At 40.0% G+C, this 19717-nt stretch overlaps 1 protein-coding gene across 1 annotated transcript in view; it reads right to left on the reverse strand.

The window, feature by feature from the left end:
- LOC109913185 (von Willebrand factor D and EGF domain-containing protein-like) overlaps window positions 1-19717 on the reverse strand; it is a 283384-nt gene that overhangs the window by 187765 nt on the left and 75902 nt on the right. Inside the window, exons 4-5 of the mRNA XM_048599097.1 lie at window positions 17129-17194; window positions 5537-5769 (exon numbers count right to left, since the gene is read on the reverse strand). Of these exons, the coding sequence (XP_048455054.1) occupies window positions 5537-5769; window positions 17129-17194 (299 nt within the window). The remainder of the gene's footprint in view (window positions 1-5536; window positions 5770-17128; window positions 17195-19717) is intronic.

The following is a 19717-nucleotide window of genomic DNA, read 5'->3' on the forward strand; positions in this document are numbered from 1 at the left end:
ATACTGGAAATAGCACAGGATGTTACCATACACAAATGATCTTTTAAAACCAACAAGCAAGTTACATTCATAAATCAAGCAAAGGCATGCTTCTGTACAAGTTAATTAGCTGGTAAAATAAATAAAACCATGCTGATAAGCAATAATCTACCTACTTTATCTATCTACTTTTTCTAGAGGCATTAACTTGTTCTCAGGACCTAATATAAGGAAATATTTTGAAATTTTTAGGCTTGGTTAAGGAAATGGGAGCAATTTTTACCTTAAGCATAAACCAGCAGAACAGAATCTGTTCTGAAGCTGTCCTGGCTCCAAACATTCATACTAGACTCAAAATGTTAACTCTATTTCTCTCGCCCCAGATGCTGCTATACCTGCTGAGCTTCTCCAGCATTTTCAGTGCTTGTTTGAGAGCAGAATATCTGCCCCTCACAACTTTGCATCCATTCCTATTATGCAGGGTTTCTGCCAATTTTTTATCACAGTAACATGGGATATTTGACCAAGCTCTGCAAAAATTGCCAGCATGAAATAATGTCTGTATAAGTTATTCATTAAGACTTGAAGGCATTTTGCCCTGTGTGTGACAGGTCACCTGCCCATTGAAGAATACAAACTCAAACCTATCTGTTGAAGGAGTTGGAAGACAATAGTTGATGCTTCTTTTCAATAGATCGGCCTTTTTGTAGATGTAAGTGAGATAAAAGTAGAGAGAAAAATTTAGCTGGGTGATCTTCCGACTGATTAAAGCAACAGCAATGAAGGAAAGAAAGTAATGCAGCACAGGGGGGTGCCATTTGGCATTTTGAGCCTGTGCTGGTTCTTTGAAAGTGTTGTCCATTTTAGCCCACACCCAAGTTTCTGCACAAAATCTTGAAAATGGGTCCTCATCCAAGGGTACGTCCAATTATAGGCAGATTTTGTTTTTTGTAAATGAGACACCAAAATGATGGATAAAATTGAATTAACACCAACAGTTAGATCACAAAAAAAAAGAGTAGGATTAAAATATGGAACTTTCTATGCCAGCTAATATTCAATCAGTTGCTCCACTGGTTCAGATACAGGGTCAGAAACATTTAAAGCAGGAGTGAGCAACAATGTTGTGAATACTTTCTATTCTAGTGGCAGCTGTGAGATTGTCTACCTTAACTTCATTGAAGCATGCTTGAAAAACTGTTTGCACACACTCTGTGTCCTTCTGAAAACCAGCTAGCTTTAACTCTCTGTCTGAAAGTCAAGATGAAGTCTGACTTGAACATACAAAAATCTCTCCTAAACAAAGCATAATGAGTTTTTCACTCTCTGACTTAAAGCAACTGTTTCCAAGGAATAAATATAGAGTTTAAAATTCCACAACCCCTGTAACAGGGTGCAGGGAACTCAATGTACAATTACTCTGTTCTGGTGCTTCCAGTACAGGGTACACAGCAGGCAGCCAAAGAGCAGGAGAAACAGGAAGAGAGGAGACCAGCCTCACTGCCCCTTTCTGGCTGCATGTCCATAAATAACTAGTGCAGTAAATGCAACCCAAGCTCCTCATTCACCAAACATTCCCACCCTTTGTCGCTGACGTGGTCACTTGATGTTGATACAAATATAAACACCAAAACGAAACAAACAATTCCAAACCAAATTTATCAATCTCAACATTCTACATTGCACAGAAAAGGCTAATTCCCCTTTTGTATATCCTTCCTTCCAGTCTTCCATGTGCCTTTGCCTGCCCTAGTCCTGCCCTGTAACTACTGCATGGTTGACAGAAGGCTGCTGACTTTCAATGGGGACATGAGGACGCCTTTGTAGAATGTGCAACTCTGGATTCACAAGGTCTGATTTTGTACATGTGGGTTCTATTCTATGTAATCAGGCAAAACGGTGGCATGCCTGAACCTTGCTGCCTTTCCACCTCCACCTGCATTAAGGTCAAGGACAACATTCCTGTCCCTGCTGCAATGGAATCAATGAGGGACCTCATTCAGCTGCTACTGCCAGCTGGTCTGCTGCTGCCATGCAATCCCTTCCAGGGGAGGCAATGGCCTAGTGGTATTATCGCTGGACTGTTAACCCAGAGATCCAGACAACATTCTGGGGACCCAGGTTCAAATCCCACCACAGCCCTTGCTGGAATTTGAATTCAATAAAATATCTGGAATTACAAATCTAATGATGACAGTGTGTGGGTTGTGGGTTGTGGGTAAAACCCATCTGGTTCACTAATGTCCTACAGGGAAGGAAACTGCCATCCCTACCTGGTCTGGCCGACATGTGACTCCAGACCTACAGCAATGTGGCTGACTCTTAACTGCCCTCTGGGCAATTAGGGATGGATAATAAATGCTCCCTGGCCAGCAACGCCCTCATCCCATGAATGAATAAAGAAACAAAAAATGTGTGCAACATTAAAAAAAAAACATGCAGTCAACTCAACACCTCTGCTGGGGTGGGGCTTGGTGAAGGTCCCAAAATCACAGGTGTTCAGTGTCTCATCAAAGGCCTGACCATCAGGAATTGGAGTTGCCGAACACCATTATTCCTCTTGCAAAATCCTCCACCACATTACTTAACTGTGACCTGGGTCACTCAGCAGATACATTGGTGTTGCGAAGTATAGTGGTTACTAGCATCTAATTAGCAAAGCTACCACCCCCAGGGTTTTGTTTCCTGGGATAGTCCTGCCGAGTCGCCTCAACATTTCATTGCCTTTTCATTGGCTCTCAGCCTGTAAGAGGGACCTCCAATACCTCAACAAGATTCCACCCTCAGCTCTGTTAGGCATATGCAGAATTATGCATCTTTTCTCCCCTTTTGTTCCAGTCCAACAGAAATTCACTCTCATTCAGAATTATCTATATCTTAGCGATTTTGGTAATAAGTCTTGAATTAGACCCCTCAGTGATCAGTGTATTGTGGAAGAGAGTTACAATTTTTGTTTGTTTTTATTCACTTGTGGGATGTGGGCATCGCTGGCTGGAGCAGCATTTATTGCCTGTCCCTAGTTGCCCTTGAGAAGGCGGTGGTGATCTGCCTTCTTGAGTTGCTGCAGTTCACATTCCACAATGCTGTTAGGGAGGGAATTCCAGGATTTTGACCCAGTGACAGCAAAGGAATGATGATCGATTTCTAAGTAAGGATGGTGAGTGGTTTGGAGCAGAAATTGCAAGTGATAGTGTTCCCATACACATGCATATTTTGCAAGATAACTCTAGAGTATTTTGCGTCCAATAACATAGCAAATCTATTCAAACTGATTTTTGTACAGACATCTACAAATCTCTTTAACTCTCTTTAATGGATAAAAATAAATTGGCATGGTGTCTCTAACAACAAATGTTATTATTTCCAATTAATTAGGACGGATGAAAATTTTTATTTTCCAACAGACTGTACATAAATTATATTACTAATGATAAAGATTTTACACATTTGAAATTCTAAACATTATTTTAAGCAAAATGTTCCTTATGGACTTTGTACTTGTAATGTTTTCATTAACTATCATAGCACAGAAATAATAATTGCTCATTACTGGTCTAAAAGCATCCAATTTATCAATTATTAAAACTGCCAAGGGAATTCAAGTAATTTCAGTTTGAGCATTACAAATCTTTCAATTTCAAGAACTATAGTATAAATTCATTAGCCCCATTCTTAAGGAAATGCATGTTGGAAACAAAATTAGAACAACTGATTCTCCAAGCCACAGTTCATAGAGCTGTGACACTGGGGCTTACACCACAGAATCGGTGAACTTACCCATATATCACATGATAGATATGGTTGAAGGAGGCCCTTAAATTAACTGCATTCATCTTTCCTGAATTTAATAATCCAACCAACCAATCAGATTTTATCACTTGCATTTACAGAATGAGCGCAAGTAAAACTATACAAGAAGCTTAATATCCTAGGTGTTCTAAACAGATTAAAATGTTGCAGTTGGACAATTGCTTTGAAGAAAAACTGTTGATTAAAGTACAAGTCAAGGCATTTTATACGGAAGCACATCCAGGGGTGTGTGAATTCAAAAGCAGCAGCAAGTTGAATGGAGAACTGTGCTAAAAACAGAGCAGGGATTCACTCTATAGGGCCACGAGTTTTACATCCAAATCAAAAATACCAATTCCACAAACTTGATTCAGGACAGAATACCTCCTGTATGATCTAATTTTACTTCTGGGGGGTGGGGCAACGGAAATTAAGAGGAGATGTGCCCATTTTCACCCAGAAAAATGAAGAGGTAGTCACAGTTGTAAGGCTCACACATCTATAATTTTATCCCAGCTGCGAAGAAAACCCTAATAAAAAACCTTACCCTGATTATGGGCTGGTCCAAATTACAGGGGTCACAGTCTAAGGATATGGGGTAAACCATTTTGGAATGAGATGAGTTGTCTGGATGAGTGCAGTTCCAACAACATTCAAGAAGCTTGATACCATCCATGACCAAAGCAGCCTGTTTGACTGGCACCATATTCACAAACATCCACTCCCTTCACCATTGCAACTCAGTACATACTGCTGCTACTACTTACAAGACGCACTGCAGAAATTCATCAAAGTTTCTCAGACAGCACCTTCCAAACCCACAACCCCTTCCATCTAGAACAGTAAGGGCAGCAGATATATGGGAACACCACCATCTACAAATTATCCTTCAAGTCACTCACCATCCTGACTTGGAAATTCATCGCCAGTCCTTCACTGTCACACAGCCAAAATCCCAGAATTCCCTCCCTGACAGCATGTGGGTCTATCGATGGCACATGGAATGCAGCGGTTCAAAAATCAAGCTCATCACCACCTTCTCAAGGGCAACTTGGCAGGGCAATAAAAATGCTGGCCAGCCAGCGACGCCCACATCCCACAAATGAATAAATAATGGAAAAAGTTTGTCACCTAGAGCTAGGTGAGCCTATGGAATTTCCTACCGCAGAAAGCAGTCTAGGCCAAAACATTCTTTGATTTCAAGGAGTTATATATAGCACTTGGGGCTAACGGGATTGAAGGATATGGGGGAAAAACAGGAAAAGGCCATTGAGTTGGCTAAGCAGTCATGAACAAATTAAATCACAGAGAAGGCTTGAAGGGCCAAATGGCCTGCTCCTGCTGCTATTTTCTATGTTCCTAAGTCACATCCAAAAAATAGACAGGCTCAAGTTCTGACCCTGTGCATGCTTTTCAATTACATGTTAAAGTTCTTATGGAGGAAATCATTGATCTAGGTCATGTCAATGAGATAAAGTCTTCAGGGTGGAAAGGAAATATTGGTGATTTTCATCAATTTCCTGGCAGTTCCCTTCAAATGGGAATTTGCAGACCATGAGGTAAGGGCAGAAATCTCACCTTTGTTGCAAGACTAATGGTTGTGTGTAAATGTGAATGTGTTTCTATTTTGTTACACGTGAAGAGTAACTTGACTTCAAGTATGCTATTTTAGTCGTGATGTCACACTGAGAAACTTGAATAAGAATTAAAGAGATGTTCACATGATGGAATGCTGGACTGTTGTTTCAAGAAATCTGTAAATCATTACCGTATCTCCCAGTTTTAAAGTCATCCCATCCATCTCCACAAACGAGAACAGTTGATGGGTTGTGTCTCTCTTTATCTCTTCCTTCATGTTAAGTGGAGAAACCCGTGACCACACCACCACATACGCTACAGTACTGTTTAAAGCAGATTTCACATAACTGCACTTCAGGTGGATGCTGGTACCCACTAACTCTGGAGTAATCACTGGTTTGTCAAGTAGATTGGGAAGCTTAGCTGCAAAAAAAAACACATGCTTCAAATATAAAGCCAGCAAATTAGTTTCGTATATAAACAATTTAAATTAGCCCCATACAAATTATCAACGTTTTAGTGTCAGGGAAGTCAAAGATGAATGTGTACAATTGCTTAAAAGTATACAACTAGGACAAAATGGCATGCTAATATTTTCAACAGTTGTTCTAGCATTACACCCAACCCCAGCATGGATTTCCCAGTATCAAAAGCAAAGTACTGTGGATGCTGGAGATCTGAAATGAAAACAAAGCACTGGAGAAACACAGCAGGCATGGTAGCATCTGTGGAGAGAGAAACAGAGTTAACACTGGAGTCCAATTTAGTTTTCCTTGGGAAAAGTTCGAGAATGATGTTTTTTATGCAATTGACGACAGGAAGGAGGAGGAATTAGAACAAATGATCAGTGTTTCCAGTGTAAAAGGCAAAGGGAGTGATGGAAGTAGGGAAAGAATATACATGAAGAATGGGGGTGCTAACAGTAGGCATTAATCGTGGAAAATAGGTTATCTCGGCTGAGAGCAAACACATACAACCAAGGGGAAATAAATAATGACATCTTGAGAAATGTCCATATTACAGAGGAGGAGGTGCCGGATGTCTTAAAACGTATAAAGATGGATAAATCCCTGAGATCTGATCAGGTGTACCCTAGAATACTATGGGAAGTGAGCGAAGAAATTGCTGGGCCTCTTGCTGAGATATTTGCATCATCAATAGCCACAGGTGAGGTGCCGAAAGACTGGAGGTTGGCTAACGTGCTACTATTTAAGAAACGTGTTAAGGAAAAGTCAAGGAACTGTAGACTGGTAAGCCTGACGTCAGTGGTGGACAAGCTGTTGGAGGGAATCCTGACAGACAGGACTTATGGATATTTAGAAAGGCAAGGACTGATTAGGGATCATCAACATGACTTTGTGCATGCAAAATCGTATCTCACTAACATGATTGAGTTTTTTGAAGAAGTAACGAAGAGGATGGATGAGGGCAGAAAGGTGGACGTGATCTATATGGACTTCAGTAAGGCATTCAACAAGGTTCCTCATGGCAGACGAGTTAGCAAGGTTAGATCACATGGAATACAGGGAGAACTGGCAATTTGGATACAGAACTGGCTCAAACGTAGAAGACAGAGGGTCGTGGTGGAGGGTTGCTTTTCGGACTGGAGGCCTGTGACCAGTGGTGTGCCACAAGGATCGTGCTGGGTCCACTGCTTTTTGTCATTTATATAAATGGTTTGGATGTGAACATAAGAGGCATGGTTAGTAAGTTTGTAGGTGACACTAAAATTGAAGGTGCAGTGGACAGCGAAGAAGGTTACCTCAGAATACAATGGGATCTTGATCAGATGGGCCAATGGGTCGAGGAGTAGCAGATGGAGTTTAATTTAGATAAATGTGAGGTGTTGCATTTTGAAAAGGCAAATCAGGGCAGGACTTATGCACTGGGGAGTGTTGCTGAACAAACAGAACTTGGAGTGCAGATTCATAGTTCCTTGAAAGTGGAGTCACAGGTAGATAGGATAGTGAAGAAGGCGTTTGGTATGCTTGCCTTTGTTGGACAGTGCATTGAGTATAGGATTGGGAGGTCATGTTGCAGCTGTAGAGGGCATTGGTTAGGCCATTCTTGGAGTATTGCATGCAGTTCTGGTCTCCCTCTTAAAGGAAGGATGTTGTGAAACTAGAAAGGGTTCAGAAAAGATTTATAAGGATGTTGCCAGGTTTGGAGGGTTTAAACTATAGGGGGAGGCTGAATAGGCTATTTTCCCTGGAGTGTCAGAGGCGGATGGGTGACCTTATGGGAGTTTGTAAAATCATGAGGGGCATGGACAGGGTAAACAGATAAAGTCTTTTCCCTGCGACAGGGGAGTCCAAAACTAGAGGGCATAGGTTTCAGGTGACAGGGGAAAGATTTACAACAGACCTAAGAGGCAACTTTTTCACCCAAAGGGTGGTGCATGTATGGAATGAGCTGCCAGAGGAAATGGTAGAGGCTGGTACAATTACAACATTAAAAAGACATCTGGATGGGTATATGAATAGGAAGGTACAGAGGGATATTCTGGTAAATGGAACTCAATGTGTTTGGGACATGTGGTTGGCATGGACGAGTTGGACTGAAGGGTTTGTTTCTGTGCTGTATAGCTCTATGACTCGCTGACTTTCGGGGGTGGAATGGGGGGGGGGGGAGGGGGGGGGGGGGAAGGGGGGGGTGGAATGGGGGAGGTGGAACAGAGATCGGTGGCACAGAGACCTTTGACCTTTCTTTTATACTGTGCCTTAGCTGTTTCAGGAACTGTTTAAACTAATTAACTATTAGCCCCAGTATAATTATACAAGCTACAGCAGCCCCACTTACTAGAAGTGACTGTTGTTCTGCTTCTCATCACTAAAAGAGATTTAACAGTCCACCCTTAAGAAGTATACTCTATTAAACGATTAGTGGTTTTAAAGAACTAGCAGCAATTAGTACTAGAATCTACAACAAGAGATTAACTCTTAAACTCCCACACTTGCTGAACGACCACTGTCAAGTGTTGTTGGTGGACCTGCTGAGATTGTCCACCACTTTCTGGTTTCCTTTCAGATCTCCACCATCTCCAGTATGTTGCCTTTATTTGAAGCTTAACATGTCAATCTTCAGGGCTCTGTGTCCCCTCCCTAAACCCAATTGTTCCTTTTAGTACTAGCCAGTCCCCTCTTTTTGGTGTGGATCTAAAAGCCTAACCTGAATGACTAATAAGACCCAATACAGGAAGATGGGTCAAAGTCAAGTCATTTCAACCCATTGAAAGGATGGAAATTTAACCTGTTCTCTGCCAATATCTCCCCATCAACAACCAACTACTCCTCCCCATTCCTTCTTCATTCACTCTTCCAGGTCAAATACTAACCAGCCCCCATGCGTTCACCCAATGCTCTTTACTTACCTCAAGGCTGAATACAGTCATTTTGTTCTCGTGGTGAGTTGTCTGTAGAGGCTAGACATATGTCTACAGATTGCCCCAAAGTACAGAGGACCAATTACTGCCTATACCCAAGCTTCGTTATTCGGACACACACTGCCTCAATAAACAGGGCCAGAGCAAAATCTGCACTTATGCAACTTTACTTAGATAATGTCAGATGGGAGGCAGTGGTGTAGTGGTAATGTCGCTCGGCTGGGAATCCAGAAACACAAGCTAAATGTTCTGGGGGGCATGGGTTTAAATTCCACCATGGCAGATGGTGTAACTTGAATTCAATAAAAAGATTACATAATTTTAAAAAATGCTAACCTAATGGTGACCATGAAATCACTGTTGATTGTTGAGAAAACACATTTAGTTCACTAACATCCTTTAGGCAACGTAATCTGCTACCCTTACCTGGCCTGCAATTGACTCTGGGCAGTTAGAGTGGTCATTAAGCACTAGCCTACCCAGTGATGCCCACATACTGTGAATTAATAAAAAAATATAGTTAACAAGAAGTAATTAAGTGCCAAACGCAAGTTGCCCTTTAAGTTGCAACAATTTTACAGCGAGTTGCAGAGCCAACAGGAGATTTTAGATAAGTTATTAAACGCAACTTAGGAAAAAAAAAACTCAAACTTATTCATGGTCAACTTTAAACATACAAAAATTTACTGCTTCCAATTTTTAGGCAGGCACTCTGTAATTCTGTCAATTTTTTGTTTGTCCCCTGGGTGATGCAGTATTTTATTGCCCATTGTACAAAGCATAGGTGATCGTTTAAATAAATATAAAAATGACTTTCAATTTTATCTGCAACATAACGGAGCTATAAAAGTATTAGACTGGGACCACTTGATGCACAATGTGATTCACAGTCAGTGAATGAATTTACTTCAAGTAAACTGGTATGAACAACTCTCAACACACAGAAGAAAGGTGTGTTGGAGTGCTCTCAATCCCGCTAATTTTGAAGTGTTCTGAAGACCTGACTGACTTTCCTTAACTTTTTTTCCAAACATTAAATTAAAAAACCTCACAAAGCAAGTCTAACAGTATGCAAAGGCTTCCTGAAGCTCATGCCAGTCGGAATTAGATAGGGACATGGTGTCAGAGTTATTGCAGTCGTGCAGAATAGGCAGTATAACTGGATAGTAGGAACTGCCGATGCTGGAGAATCTGAGATAACACGTTGAAGAAGGGTCTCGACCTGAAATGTCAGCTTTCCTGCTCCTCTGATGCTGCTTGGCCTGCTGTGTTCATCCAGCCCTACACCGTGTTATCTCAGTATAACTGGAGTTGAGTTCATTACTTTTGTTTAATTTTGTTCACTCTTTGAAACTAAATCATCTCATTTAGTTCTAATATATTTACGAGGAATCAAGAGTAGATAGCACCTTATCACAATCTCAATATGTCCCATTAATCCTTCCTTTTGGAAAATAAAATTAATTCGGTAAACACAGCAATAAATGTGTGCAATGCAAAGCCTCACAACTACCTGGGGACAAGGATAACACAGTGTGGAGCTGGAGGAACACAGCACAAATTCTTTTTCTGAAGAAGGGTCCTGACCCGAAACGTCAACTTTCCTGTTCCTCTGATGTTGCATGGCCGGCTGTGTTTCTCCAGATCCACGCTGTGTTATCTCTGACTCCAGGATCTGCAGCTCTTACTATCTCTACCTGGAGATGTGCTTTTCTGGAGGTGGTAAGTGAGAGATGAACACCAGACTGGACCACTGGACCTTGGTGAACTGCCTGGTTTTAACCACACAGTGTCATGGTATCTTTTTTATCCATGTGAACAGATAGACAGATCCTTAGTTTAATGTCTCATTAAAAAGACGGTGTATTCAATTACGCAACTGCTCCTTATACTTCACTGAAGGAGTGAAGATAGAAATATTATCCTGTCAATCAAACTGTGAACTCAGGTTGCCCTGCTGAGTTAGTCCGAACTTTTTGAAATCAACAAAAATTTATAATGAAATAACAGCCGTTTGGGGACGTGTCAACAAAGCGCAATACTAGAATTGCTATACAGCTGCTAACGTTTTTATTTCAAACCTACAACTGTCAGTCCATCTGGCAGAGAGTTTTTTTTTAAATGCTCTCACTGACAGCTACAGTCTTTGTTTATGTTTATACAGCAGGTGATTTAAAGAACTTAAGATCATGACAGTTATACAAACCTAATCCATCCTTCAGTTACTTTTATATCTACTCATATTCATGACTCCCACAAGGCAGGTTAAGGCCCTTTGCAACAACCAAAATGAAGTCTTTATCTGCTCTCAATAAATTTTAGTGGACCACTGGATTTGTGATTCATATCTAAACAAAGCATGTTCTGCCCTCTTCCTTGCAGGTAAAAGTAGTTTCATTTGGAACACAGAGGAAAGGACGGCTGAATTTGCATCCCACCCACCATTTCGAAAGATTTGCTGAATCAGGATACTCTGCAAAAAAAAATCAGCCGATGCTGTCAGATCTTGGTTATTCTTCGCTGATTAACCTTAAACAAACTGTTTTATAGGCAAGTTAACATTTCTATGTCAGATCTCTGTGGTAGCAATACATAAAATAAGCCTATACACGGTCAATAGAAAAAAAACAGAAACAAAAGAACTCATGCAATTCAATCTTTTACCTGGCTCCAAATTACAGCTGTAAATTTGTCACAATGAAAGGAGTTAAAAAATGAAGCTTCATTGTCAGTGCTCTGAGACATGGAGGCCAGAACAAATTCCGATCCAGAGAGATATAATACCAATTGAACTTGTTATCTCTGCTTTCATCCCCAAAACAAAGAAAGGTATGGCATTTATCCAGGTATAATTTCTCAATAGCCCAGTTGAACTCTTAAACAACAGTCTGATCTTACTTCCAAATCTACTTTAGTAATGAAATAAACCAAGCAGGGTTTACAAATGTATTACTTTGGCTACATATTTAGCATTTTTTTAAAAAAGTAACAAACGCAGCAGTATAAAAATCAACCTAACATACCATCAAAAAAAAAACCCCATGTGAAGGAAATAAATAAAACAGTGAAGGTTCCACAAAAGCAACATCAATTGCATTAATGTTACAGTCTCTGAGCATAAGGTTAGTTTCTTAGAAGAGCTGTTTACTTGTTTTCTTTTAAACCAAAATTGATTTTAAAACAAAATGAGTCGGAAGTTGAGCCCTTTGATTCACATGAACAAATTAATTGATCTTGTGAATGAAATAGTCAGAAAGTTCTATACTTTTTCAAGGATGCGTTACAATGTCAATTTGGACCCAGTGAGTGCCAATATCTGTCAAAGTTGTGAAGTAGTATCAAAAATGATTTTGTAATGGAAACTATTTATTATATTCCTTGAAATAACTGCACAAAAGCCAGTATCCATTCACCAAGTCATCCTTTATTTACACGTATATAGTACTTGACGCTGGTCCTGTTTCCTCAGGACCAGCTCTTAGTGAACAGAACCTCTGATACTCCTAATTATATCGGTCAGCCAGGGCTCCCTCTTTGGACCAGGTTAACAACTCCAATTAGGGAACTCATATTCGAGGAGGTTGGCAGGCCTCATTACAACAACTACATTCCTGGTCTCATGACACAATGGAAAGGTGTGGTGATGTGATCACTTACTACCTGACGAAGCATGACATCTACTCAACTTTGGGTTAGGGTTGTAGTGATCAAGACCCTATGGTACATGTGGGCATAGAAGTGGAAACAATCAATCATTTCAGACAGAAATAGGATGGATGCTTGAAGGAAATAAACTCATGAGATCAAGGCAATATTTAAAGGAGTGGGATTGACTGGAATGGTCCACAGATAGCAAACATAGACTCAATGGATCAAACAGCATTCTCCTGTGCCTTAAATGACTCTCTCTCTCTCTCTCTCTATCAATGCTATGTGTTCAATTCAAGCACCAAAGATGTCAGCATCCAAGACAGAACGTGAAGCCATGACAATTCTCTCCAAAAACAGGGTTCAACTTTCACTGTGCATATAAAATTAAGCCACTGGTGCTAATGTGGATGGTTACCACTTTCAATTCTGATTGGCATCCAATGTAAAGAGTTGGCATGTCTTAAACTCACATTTCTTTTTAATACAGCCTGTACCACCCACTTGATCACTTGTGCTTAATCTAAGGTGCCAGTAAATAAATCGTGCATTTGAAAATGAAAGGTGACTACCAACGCAAGTATAGCATATTACAGCTGGAAATAGAACTTGACTTATGCACTCAGTACTTCACTATTGAACTCTCTTTATTCTCCCTACTGTATTAGCATATATGTGTCCTAATATATAACTTGAGTTTGTCCTATTTCCATTGACAATTCAGAGGCCAACCCATCTACTTACATTTATTTTATATCTCTTTTTGTTTCATTTCTTTTTATTCCTCCAGACACCTTTCTCCTAGCATCATGCTTCCTGTCATTTCTCCTATCCCAAATCGTCAATACTCCTTGACTTTCCTATTTTACTGATGTTATGCCAAGCTTGACTCCTGCTCAGACACACCAATGCTTCTCTCTGTGCCTTTGGGCATGTTCCCAAAGCCTCATCGAAGCAGACATTGCTGCCTCCTTATCTTTCCCAGTTAGCTCCCTCCACCGAAGGATCAGCTATCACTAGTCCTTCATATGTCACCTTCCGGAATGTCAGTGCACATGAACAAGGGCTTGCCATGCATGAAGATATGATGGCTTTGATGAAAATCTGGCTGAGAGGGGTGACATCTTCATCCACAAATGAAGCCTCTCTGTTTGGCCATACGTTGTTCCATGCCATTTAGTTAAAATCTTCATTCACTACTGCCCATGAAACCACAATATATATTTTCTCACTGGTATATTTTCAGTGCTCTACTTCCCTCAGAGAATGAACATAATAGCAGCATTCAACCCCTCAAGCCTGCCCCAGCATCCAACACGCCCACTTAAGTTTATATGAGTCTTCGACCCACTCTTTTCTCCTTCAAACTGGATGCTGATTTCACTCTTATCTTCACTATCCAAAGGGGTTTTTATACTGAGGTCATTTATTAATACCAAGTCCAATTTCACCCTGCTCTGTGGTCATTTCCAGAACACTTTGTTTTAAGAAATCATCTCAGAGGCATTCTAAGAGCTCCTAATTAAGGCAACTATTGCCAGTAGATTTTTCAAGTTGTTGGATGAAATCAACTAAGATTATGACTGTCTCTTTATCAAAGACAGTCAATACTTCTTCTTACACTGTTGTCACTGTTCAGGAGCTTGTGGATCAATCCCACTAGTGACGTTTTTTACTCACTGTCCTTCATCTTCACCCAAACCAATTCTACATGTGGATCTTCTGAACCAAGGAACCAGGTCCTTGGGTCTTTGGTTCCTACCACAAACTCCATTCATTAACCACCAACTCCAGCTCTCTCCCTAGCAACTGTCTGAACCAAGCCAGATTTCTGCAACATTCATACCATATTTGATCCCGAGATGAACCCTCGCGCAAATATGTCCCATCTCTAAGACCAACTCCCACTTCTAACATTGCCTGGCTCCATCCTTATCAAGCTCATCAGGTGCTGAAACCTTCAGCCATATTTTTACTCCCTTTAGCCTTAACAATTCCAACATGTTCTTGACTGCTCTCCCTCATTCTTCTTATCTGTAAGCCTCAGATCATCCAAAACTTTGTTGTACCATGTCCCATTCACCCATCACGATCCCTGGGTTCGCTGATTTGGCTTGGCTGTCAGTTAACATAAGCCTCATTTTTAAAATTCTCGTCCTTGTTTTCAAATGTCTCCAGGGCCTCACTCCCTTCAACTTTAATCTCCTTCAATCTGATAATTCTCATCAATATCTGTACTTCTCCAAATCAAACCTCTTCAACAACCTCATTATAGGAAAGATGTGGAAGCTTTAGAGACGGTGCAGAGGACATTTACCAGGATGCTGCCTGGACTGGAGGGCAGGTCTTAAGAGGAAATCATGAGGGAGCTAGGGCTTTTCTCATTGGAGCGAAGAAGGATGAGAGGTGACTTGATAGAGGTTTACAAGACGATGAGAGGCATAGATAGAGTGGATAGTCAGAGACTTTTTCCCAGGGCGGGAATGACTATTACGAGGGGGCATAATTTTAAGGTGATTGGAGGAAGGTACAGGGGAGATGTCAGAGGTAGGTTCTTCACACAGAATGTGGTGGGGGTGTGGAATGCACTGCCAGCAGTGGTAGTGGAGTCAGATGCTTTAGAGACCTTTAAGCGACTCTTGGATAGGCACATGGAGGATAGTAAAATGTAGAGTATGCAGGGTAGATTGATCATAATAGGATAACAGGTCAGCACAACATCGTGGGCCGAAGGACCTGTACTGTGCTGCACTGTTCTATGTTCTATGCTCTATGTACCATTAGTTGACATGCCTTTAGTTGTTGTGACCCTAAGCACTGAAATTCCCCCTCCATAAATCTCTCCTACTCTTTTCCACTCTTTCCACTTTAGAATGCTCCTTAAAACCTACCTCCTTGACCAAGCTTTTTGTTATTGGTTCTAATATTACCCTTTGAGATTCAGTGTGAAATTCAGAACCATGTGACATTTTACTACATTGTCAATCAGATGACAGCATGTAGCATATCCCCTCAATTTCTCCCGACCTCGGAAAGTAACTACAGACTGGGTAAGTCTGTGACTGGGTAATTACATTATTTGAGGTGAGTCTGCATAATTTCCCTACTTATTACTTCACTGCAATTCCCCTCCACAAAGATAATACATCTTAGCAATGGAAAATAATACAATATTTTTCACAACTTTATAAAAACTGTTTAGCAAAACATTTTGATTATATCTGATGCACCAAGGCACTCCCCAGTAAAAACCCTATGTTAAACCATTAGTACTATAAATTTCTACCAGTAAATATATTGCTGCCATTTGTCAGACATTGATCGAGTAATCAATACGACTGAAGCTCAAGTCCATATAATGGATCATTATTTTGTATCTAATTTGCTTTTAAGTAGTGCAGTAAGCACCACAGTGCAAAGAAGGGAGATAGGTTTCCAATCCCAAATTTGTTTGTTTGTTCATTAACTTAGGTTTCCTTTTATTCCTTGGGCTTAGTTAGCAAAGCTCATTCTGAGCTGAAAAATCAATATAAATGAACCCCTACAACAATACCTGTCTGAAGACAAATGCCCTGATCAAAATCACCACCCTTTCCTTTACGCACAAGTGCAATACTCCAGGGTACTGGAAATGGAATTAACAAGGTGCGCCAGCACTCGGATTGTAAGATAATCAGCTAGGTACACAAAGTGATCCAACTTCACACACAACTAAAACTTTATACTTGCATATTAACTGCTGGAAATGTAATGTTACCAAGGGAAGAAATATGTGAACCAATTTTACAGGTCATCATGCCTTTGTAATTCCACTGTATACTAGGGTAAATGAGCCAACTCTCAGGCTGAGCTAACTAAACAAGAAAGTAAAATGGCTCGCATGCTGGATAGTTGGCAAAAAATGTGTTTTCCTCAAAAACATTTCCAGATTTCTTCAGTTTAATTTTGCTTATTTTTGAATAAAACATTTTATTTTTAATCAAATTATTTGTTGACATGGATTATTCTCGAAAAGTACTATGTTCTGAGGAAACCATAAGCAAATAAGACTGCGGTCTGATGAAACATCGCAGATCTGAAATGTTAACTCGCATTTGACTCTCCACAGGTGCTGCCAGGCCTGCTGAACATTCCCAGAATTTTCCAGTTACATTTCAGATTCCCAGCATATGCATTATTTTGTTTCGTAAAAATGAGGAAATGTTGATCCGGCCCGATCTTACCACAGGATGGGAATCAACTTGATCGTAGGATCTACCAACTTATATGATCTTCTGAGGAATTTGTAATGAACAGCAATTCTCAAACGTTTACTTTTAAGAAACATATATGATGATTAACACCACTGTTTTGTACACTTCTGCTGAATACTTCAAAAGGTTTGTTTTTGTTTCCACAGCAAATCACGGTTAATAAATAGAAAAGGAATCAAGGTTCTTCATCTTAGATTTTTGTAACTTGGAATCCAAAATTCTGTCTGTAAGCATCATCCCCTGACAGTAACGAAACTATGTTTACACATCAGCAATTAGACTTTTTCATTTTAAGCAGAATCTACATCTTGCCATAAAATAATGTCCGTAATATACCATGCATTCCTTCAATTTTTCTAATGCAGAGTATCATTTACTTACCAAGAGCAGTCTTGACAGATCCCACAGTTGGACTAATCTGATAGCTCAAAATTTACATTAAATAGACTTTTATTTACTCAAGAGATGATGTTAATAAATTCATAAAATCCTTCATTACCTTGACAGGTTCCATCTATTGTTACTCCCCCTGGAGCACAGGACAGTGATTTCGTTTCTGCAATTGCTATTCACAATGGGAGTGGGGGGGTGGCATAAAGAGTGAAGCATTTAGAATGAGCAGCATTAAAAGAGAGAAATTATTCTGAATTCATTTATTTTCAAAACAACAGAGGTTACTTAAGTGACTAAACTACGAATATCTTAAACACTTTTCTTCATCTGTCAACAAGTATAATTAATACAAAGATCACTCCGGCTGTTATAATAGAAGGTGAAGAGAGTTCTGTCAAAGTGGTCTGTCCCCACAGCTGTCTATGAATTTGTGTATGTCACAGGATTCTGCAATCTTCAATCCTTTCTTTTGAAAAAGTGGAAAGCATCCATGGTTGCTACCAGAAAAGAATTTCAAACTGTATCCAAAGGGAAACTTATTTTCCAGGGGTTGGCAATGATCATGGTTGGCATTTAATTCTAATATGCTAATATAGCCCGTACCACCTCATAATGCACAAAGTGCTGGTTGTTGAAAATTGGAATGCCTTGTTGTCTGCAAATAAAAGATCAAGCTGTTTCAATACATCTAAGACACATTCTTAATAAAAACTATTTGTTACTTTGGCCTGAAAACTATCTTCTGTGCTATGTCCTGAGATAATTCCAAATTGAGCATCTCCAATTTGAGTAGCAGCCAGCCCTTTGAAATTGAACTTTTAAAGCTGTGTACTGAAAGGTCTTCCTGATGGTTTCAGTCAACATCGGTGAGTCAACATGGAATTATAAAAGTTTGCACGACAGAAGAAAGCCATGTAACACACTAAATCTTTGCAGCTCTTCTGTTAAACCAATCCAAGACTACCTATTCTCTCTCAATCTTCCTTTGCCTTAAATGTTTATTTAACACCTTGCCATAAAAGTATGCAGTGATCTTCACCTTAACTATACAAAGGAAATCCTGAATAATTTTCTTCATAAATTACTTCGTTCTTATTGTCCTAGTGAACTTGTTATAAAACTGATAAATGAATGTCCAACTAGTCTTTTCCTATTGACTATACTTAACCAGTCATTTAGTTTTCTAAAAAAAAAGCCCACTAAGCTTTCTCTTAACCTTTTCCACCTCTGTGAGAACAACTATAGTCATAGAGTCATACAGCACGGCAACAGACCCTTTGGTCCAAGTAGTCCATGCTGACCAAGTTTCCAAATTAAACTAGTCCCACGTGCCTGTGCGTGGCTCAAATCCCTCCAAACCTTACTTATCTAAATGTCTTTTAAACATTGTAACTGTACCTGCATCTACCTTTTTCCCTAGCAGTTCACTCTACACACGAACCACTCCGTGTAAAAAAAGTTGCCCCTCATGTCCTCTCACTTTAAAAATACGCCCCCAGTTTGGTACTCCCCCATCCTAGGGAAAAGACCTTTTTCATTCACCTTATTTATGCCCTCATGACTTTATAAACCTCTGTACGGTCACCTTCAACCTCCTACGCTCCAGTGAGAAAAGTCCCAGCCTATCCAGCCTATTTTTATAAGTCAAACTCTCCATTCCCGGCAACATTCTACTAAATCTCTTCTGAACCCTGCCCAATTTAATATCCTTTCCAAAGCAGGGTGACCAGAACTGCACACTGCAAAAGTAGCCTCACCAACATCCCGTACAACCTCAACGTGACATCCCAACTATACTCAAAAGGTCTGAGCAATGAAGACAGGGGTGCTAAACACCTTCTTATCCAACCTGTCTACCTATGATGCAAATTTCAAACAATTATGTACTTGAAGCCCTAGGTCTCTCTGTTCTACAACTCTACCTAGGGCCCTACCACTAATTATATAAGTCCTGCGTTTGTTTGTCTTAGCAAAATACAATACCTCACATTTATTCAAATTAAACTCTGTCTGCTATTCTTCAGCCCATTAACCCAATTGATCAAGATCTCTTTGTAATCCTAGATAACTTTCTTCACTCTCCACTATATCACCAATTTTGGTGACATCTGCAAACTAACTAACCATACCTCCTATATTCTCATCCAAATCATTTATAAAAATGACAAACAAATGTGGACCCAGTACCGATTCCTGTGGAACACCATTGGTCACAGGCCTCCAGTCCAAAAAACCCTTCACCACTACCCTCTGTCTCCTACCATGAAGCCAATTTTGTATCCAATTGGCAAACTGACTCTGAATCCCATGAGATCTAAAACAAAAACAGAAATTGCTGGAAAAGCTCAGCAGGTCCAGCAGCTTGTGTCGAGAGAAATCAGAGCCAATGTTTCAAGTCAAGCGTCCTTTCCTCAGGCCCATGTGATCTAACTTTACTAATTAGTCTACATGCAGAACCTTGTTTAAGGCTTTACTAAAGCTCAAGTAAATAACATCTGCCTTCATTAATCTTTTTGGTTACTTCATTTATCAAGTTTGCGAGACATAATTTTCTTCACACAAAACGCTAGTATCTCCACTTTCTTCCAATGGTTATAAATTTAATCTCTGATATTATTCTGGTGAGTTTTAGTGAACAGTGTCATCCTATGGAGCATTCCCAAGCCTTAGTTTTGCTGTGATTTATTTTGTATGG

The sequence above is a fragment of the Rhincodon typus genome, chromosome 7 (assembly GCF_021869965.1).
Source record: "Rhincodon typus isolate 14 chromosome 7, sRhiTyp1.1, whole genome shotgun sequence".
In the NCBI taxonomy this organism is placed as follows: domain Eukaryota; kingdom Metazoa; phylum Chordata; class Chondrichthyes; order Orectolobiformes; family Rhincodontidae; genus Rhincodon; species Rhincodon typus.